This window comes from Podarcis cretensis, assembly GCF_951804945.1.
Source record: "Podarcis cretensis genome assembly, chromosome: 5".
NCBI classification, from domain to species: Eukaryota; Metazoa; Chordata; class Lepidosauria; order Squamata; family Lacertidae; genus Podarcis; species Podarcis cretensis.
Genome location: NC_137174.1, coordinates 65288719 through 65295611, shown reverse-complemented (window position 1 = coordinate 65295611; position 6893 = coordinate 65288719). Strand labels below are relative to the sequence as shown.

The 6893-nt window shown below is 40.7% G+C and overlaps 1 protein-coding gene across 1 annotated transcript; it reads right to left on the bottom strand.

Moving 5' to 3' along the window:
- Positions 1 to 4018: 4018 nt before the first annotated feature.
- Positions 4019 to 6885, bottom strand: ANAPC13 (anaphase promoting complex subunit 13). The gene is made up of 2 exons (XM_079977325.1): positions 6590 to 6885; positions 4019 to 4765 (listed from the first exon to the last, which is right to left on the bottom strand). Exons 1-2 carry the CDS (start codon positions 6686 to 6688, stop codon positions 4640 to 4642), a joined length of 225 nt encoding a protein of 74 aa, XP_079833451.1. The 5' UTR covers positions 6689 to 6885; the 3' UTR covers positions 4019 to 4639.
- Positions 6886 to 6893: the final 8 nt, after the last annotated feature.

Below are 6893 nucleotides of genomic sequence, written 5' to 3'. Positions count from 1 at the left end.
AGAGATACCCAGACCTCTGCAGATTTGCAAGAGAGTATAGAGATATGCAAGAGAAACAGGCCACAGAGGGAATGAGAAACTGTTGAAAATAGGCTCCCAACTCCCACCAGGAGTGCCCTGTGTGAAGTTCTGTTCTCCAGCGCACCATTTTTGCATGCCTTTGTTGAAGAATATCACTATAACAAGTTTTATAAACAGGTTAAATGAGCTCTCTGTTGATACACCAAAGTTTGATAGCCTCAGTGAGCTGGAGTGGCTTCCTTTCAACTTCTCTTTCTCTCTCTCTCACTCATGGGATGTCATAATCTATGGACCCGGAGCCAGAAAATGAAGGACAGAATCTATCTTAGGGCTACTGCACAAACAAAATGGCAGCAACTGTGTATGTCATCAAAAGTGCATGTACCAGGTAACTCCTGCTCTCTGGTTCATGTACAGGTATGACTCACACATGCGACATTGGTTTGCCCCTCACACATTTTATACATTCTTTTGTTTACTGCTTGTAAAACATTTTGTGTATCTATTAACATGTAAAATGGTTTTGTCTCAGCTGTTGGGAGATGATCAACAAGAAGAGGGAGAGAATTCACAAAGAAATACTTCCCTTCTCAACCTTGGCCCCAAGCCCAGTTGCAGCTGTAAGTTATTGCCTGACCCTACTGTACTTGAAAAAGAAGATGGAGAGAGAAGGCAGGAATATTCTCTCCAGTCATTATAATCAAATACATTGAGAAGGTTTGAGGGGAACCAAAGCTAGTCTCATTAAACCAGGATAGCATGGTATCAAAAGGTGAGTTGAGAAATATATTATGTCAGAAGCAGACCTTCATTTATTAATTTATTGCACCAGGCCCCATATTATATAGGGACCTTTGCTAGTTATGCACAAAATTCTCACGTTTATATAATCAGATGGCTTTAGCCATAAATGGGCTCTTGCTTCCCAGTTCATAATTTGTTATATTTCTACCTTTATTCTTTAAAGTATGACTTCTTGCATAAGAAAAATAAATCTTTAATAACATTACTGTAGTGTGCAATTCTGAGGTGCAACATGCCAAAAAGTTGGTAAGTTTTATAATGCAGTGGTTTTTAATTTCAGTGTCAAATCACTGAGATTGCAATCCTTGTATATGAACAATGTTGTATATCCAGAATGTTAATTGCATGACATAACTAATTGGTCCTTTAGTTTAATAGATGCCAATTTACAAGCAATGTCTTGCATTCCAACAAACTCCCAACATTTTCATTCTCTGGTGTAAAAAGACCTTGTTTGCCGTTAGCAATGTTCTTAATTGTAATTAAACACCTGATTAATTAGTGCAGCTGAATTTTATTTTGCAATTCTTGCAACATATAGGTGTTAGGTAGATGGTGGTTTGGATTGCTGGGTTGTCATCACTGAAGAAATATAGTTTCACAGTAAATGTCAGGAATTCAGTGAAAGTTGATAGCTACCCATAAAACCTAAGTTTTCAGAGACCAATGGGAAATGCCAGATAATTTTTTCCAATTGAGAACACACCTCAGTGACATTCAGGTCCCATTGGTCTGATCTCTCAAGGAACACCCTCCCTCCCAAATCCCCTCAACTCACTTCAGTAAAGTCTGTGGAACACCTACATCTGGCCTATTTTTCTTAAAGGCTTCAAACTGTTGTCCTTAACAGAAAAGGCTTCAAGAGAAACCTGCTTCCTTGCTTCACCTCCTGCATTGACACATTTAGTCCAACTTTAATCCAACCAATGCACATTAAAAATTTCCAGTATTATGTAAAGGGCAAAGTATGCTGCATACTTGGAAACCCAGAAGCCACAAATCCCGTGAGCTCCTTTAGGCATGTGGAAAGCTTGTATGTGCCCAGCAGGACTTTCAACTATTTTCCTTAACAGCTCCTCCCCAGTGGCAACATTGCAAACTATTTTTAAAGTTCTTCAGCCCTAGAAAAAACAGCCTGTAAACTAAGCTGAGAGGCTGTTGTTGGGAAGAAAATATAAACGTTTTGCAGATGGTACTGAATTAGATTGCAGTTTTATGGATTGTGGTCTTATGTGCCAGGGCTTTGCACATTGCTCTCTGTGAAACCAGGGTCCACATATTCCACACTTTTCAGTGAAACACATTTTTGTGGCTGATTAGAAAAGCTCAGTATTGCTGGAGCACATTGTGTGCTGCTGGATCTTTTCACATCACCTGACTCTACAGGAGCTCATCACATAACTACTAATGTCTCCATACGGTAGGTGGGAACTAGTTATCCAAGTGCAGAACTACACATCACGTACAAAGATGCACAATAAAACTCTGATGACAGCTTCTAATAAACAAGTGGACTTTCACTAAAAAGCAGGAGAAAGATTTCTTGATCCTCCCATTTCCCCCTTGCAACTCCCCACCCCCTGTGTGTTCTTGCCAAAGGGGGTCCAGATGAATATTTACCTTATAAACATGTACCTGGAGGTTCTGAGGAAACATTTGGGGTGAGATGCAGTACAAAATCCGTTAAGTGCCTATTCTCCTTGCTTTTTTAGTTGCAAAACCTCTTCCTCTCAAAGCAGCAACCATCAGAATGTTATTATTATGCATGTTGATTATGTAGCACCCCCAATCTGTCTTCTAAAAGAGCATTATGGAAGATGAACTTAAAGAGTATTGATCTAGGAAGCCCCAATTCTTCATGAAACCCAGTACAGAATGAATAGTAATTCACTGTAAGAAAAAACTACCACTTCAAGCACACAAAGAGTTCGTGCAATGTGACCAAATAAGCTGACCAAAGGCTCTTTCGTGACCTCTGCTGGATAGTAGAAGGAAGAGTTTAGCACTTGAACACCATAAGCAGCACTGCATTTTACAGGTGTATAGCACCTCCCTACTGAATTTTAAAATACTGCTCTGGTTGATCAGCACTTTAAAAAGGACTTATTTTTGGAGTCTGTCAACCTGAAATATATATATATTTGGAACCTGTGATCTGAACCAGATAATAGGTCCACCTGCAGTGGCATACCTTGGAGCCTCAAGTTTCAGCAATGCCCTGTACAATGGCAAAATTTGGCACCCCACCTTCCATTCTATATCATAGTTGCGGTGCCCCTGAGGCTCCACATCCAGTGTGACTGAATCAGTCATACTTCCCTAAATCTGTCGCTGCCACCTAAACCCAAAGTTGCTTAACAATTAATAGCTTTAGCTGCAGAGGGCATGGGCCTGCCCTTGTAGGATTCACCAGTTCTTTTCCTGTTCAGCTTGAAGTACCGCAGCCATAAATCCAGCTTCTAAGATTAGTACATATTGTGTTTTTGATTTACTGTCTCAAATTCTCATGCCACTTAAAATATGTATGTAGCAACTGGTAGAATAGATGCACTTTTGTTGCTGTGATACTGTTTCACTCATTTGCTTTCAATGGAAGTTTCTGTCTTCAGGAAAACTTGCTTGTTGAATTATCCCTGAAAGCTAGCCTATTACAGTAAATATTTGGCTGCAGATTGGAGGAGTTGAGACCATGAGTAAGTATTAGAGACAACATGCTTACCAGATCAGGATTCCTAGGACTACGGCCTTAAACTACATTGTCTTTATCTCCCCACATACCCTTACATACAGACTAGAAGGAACAAAAATACGAAGTTTGAATCCTGCCATGGGGAATTATGGCAAAAACTGAAAAATTAGGTCTTAATCATGGCAATTAAAAGAACTCACGGTATGTGTGCCACTCAAAGGAAAGAAGAAAGCTAAAACAAACCTGTAGTTTTATAGTCTTAACTGGACTTTCTCCCTGTAGCAGTTTCTCTCTGTAGTTGTTTTATCCACCCCTCTCCCTCTGCCTTGTTCTTGTTGCAACTGACTCATACTGACTTTGCTGAAGTGAAATCTACACACCTTTCCTTAAAAAGCTAAAAGAGTGAAATTTACAAGACAGTTTTACCCTCTGACCAGCTGCTGCAGAACTCATGAGAGACCCACTGCATATTTCACCAAGTTCATTCAAAGAACAACCACACAGTTACTAACACATTTCTTTAATATAAATACATGGAATAAATGTTATGAGGATTTCTATGACATTGGGAAGGAGATCTGTAATAAAAATATACAAACTGCAAACCTTCTTTTACCCTCTTCAGAAATGTTTGTATAAAATTCTTTTAATGCCTATTACTCAGAAGCAGTGTTTAGGACAGACTCAGACTCATAAAGACCGTAAAAGAAAGTTCAGATTGTTTGTCTCTTCTGCTTGATCTAAACATCCAATATGATATAGTGTGACTGGTCTGGTGAGGTCGTACCATCAGCTTGCAACCAAGTATCAAACAGAGACTAACATTATCCATACACAGTTTGGTTAATGTTTACTGCCACTGGGAACTGTTCCTTGGCTCATATCACAGACCCCCAACAATGAAACATGATGTCAAAACAACAACCCTGACATGTTTTAAGGAATTATTAATTTACACACACTTATTGTGTGCAGCTTCTAAGGCTCTGATATATCTACAAAGACCTAATAATCAGTGACTCAGGATTGGAAGTTTTACAAATGTTTTCTTTCCAAATTAAAGCAGGTAGATGTGGATGAAGTGCTGGAAACACTTTAATTACTGCAAGAAGTATCACAGGCACACTAGTTTCCTGTTGGAGGAATATTTTCATGAAGGTACTGCAAAGCCAAGTCAGTCCACTTCATTTCTTGTTCTTTTACAGATTCTGTTGTGCCGCCATTGTCTTGTTCTGGTTCAGGAAGCTCATTCTGAGAACAGAAACATATTAAATTATTTAAAATGTTTTAAAAAGCAATAGCATCTAGAAATATTTGACACTGATGGATTAGGGACCAATAAATGTGACTGAAAGAAAAATGTATCTCACATATCTGTTTATGAAGTATGCCAGAAAAAATTGCAATTCCAGCTATGTCTATATTTTGGGAGAACATTTTGTGTGTGTGTTTTCTGCCTGATGTGTGTGTATCCCCATTCCTGTTGACTCTCCTTGATCTCTTGGAAGCTTTCGCTACCATAAACCATGACATCCTCTCAGATTAGTTTTGTGGGACAGGTTATTTGAGGCACCGTTATGGTGAGTCTTCCCCTACTTGCATGTCCACTACCAGAGAGTGGCATTGGGGGACTTCTATGGCTTTTGTTCCATACTATCCTTTATACTGTTTAGCATCTACTGGTATATGAAGCTACTTGCAGAGGTCACTCAGGGATTGGGGAATGGTGTCACCAGAAAGCTGATGACAACCAACCCTATCTCTCCTTACCACAGTGAAGCTGTGCAAGCATTGAATCATTGCCCACAGGGAGTTATAGACTAGATAAGGGTCAGTAAAGTGATCTGCAAAGGACTGTGCTCTCCCTGAAGGCGTAGGTATGTAGCTTGTGGGTACATTTGGAATAATATCTGTTGATAGAATCCCAAATGGCTTCAGTGGCTATTTCCAGCTCCAGTTGATATGCCAGCTTTGATTCTTACTGCTCCCAAAGAGGCTGGCCAAGTTATTCATGCATTGTTAAACTCCTGGTTTAACTATTGTATCATGCTCTGTGTAAGGCTAATCTTGAAGGAGGTCTGGAAGCTGCATCAAGTCCAGAATACAGCTGCAAGAGTGGTGAGGGGTGTGATGAAGAGATCTCGCATTACATCAGTTCTGCAGCAACTGCACTGGCTGACTATCTGCTACCAGACTAAAAATATAGCTATTGACATTAAAATACCTTAACTGCTTAGAACTCAATAAGTTTACTCAATAGATATGGTTAATTGTGCAGTGTCCTGAGATAGTTTTCTCTGTGATGGCTCCCAGCACATCATGAAACTCCCATCAGTGATTTGGTCCCTCATGCTTTTGTGTTGGCAAGTGACAATTCAACTCTTTACAAACAGGCATTTGAGAGAGTCAAGAGATGAAATTTACTAGATGGGTGAAATATACATACAATGTAGTATCATTTTCCACTTCAGCTAAACATGCTCACTAGAGCCAGTTTCTTGTACTGTGTGGTATACTAATCCAAGAAATGTGCATAGATACAGATGGCACAAAATGTGGCTCTGGAAAGTACAGTTTTAAACTGTTTTTAATACATTGCATTTTAATGCTGAAGCCCACTATGGGACTTTAAAATAAATAAAGAACCAAGTACTTTTAATGAGGCAATTCTGACCTGTTTCAATATTGCTACAAAAGATGTGAAGGAAGCCAGGATCCTCCATGAAGCATGCAAACCCAGCTACAAATTACATTTAACTATGCTTGCAGTGGGAAGTTACCCACATTAGCAATATGAGTCAAATATTGACTTGGGAACTGCGCTTGCCTCATGCCGTGCAGTTTTGCCCCTGGTTGCAAAAGGTTCATTTATTATTATTATTATTATTATTTAAAGTAGGACTGTGTGCATCTGGGCGTCACCCACCTGATGAGGAGAAAGGGGGCACAGAGATCGGCCCCTTTCCCGAACCAGACTAGCACCATAAGGCAGATACTGCCCCTGCCCATGTGGTTAGATGTCTGACCCAGGGAAACCAATTCAGGGCCAGGCTCTTGAGCGCCCACTCAACTCACCAGCGGTATTGCCACATCTTCGTAGGGCAACTTATCTTCCCTCCACGCGTCGTCGATCAAATCGAGGATCCGCCCGTCTCTCTGCACTTCGCTGTCCATCTTCGTGCAGATCGGGGAGAACCAGGGCTGCGTTATAAAGGAGGCGTCCACGGCACACACGGGCTTCGGACCCTGATCCTAAGCGTACCTGCGCTTTGCTTTCATTCGGAAAAAGGCAGGCGGCTTGGGACAACCGCCGCCGCCCCGCTCCTGTCACCCACCAGCTTCTCACCTAAGAAGCCCCACTGTTTTCCCGAACCTCGGA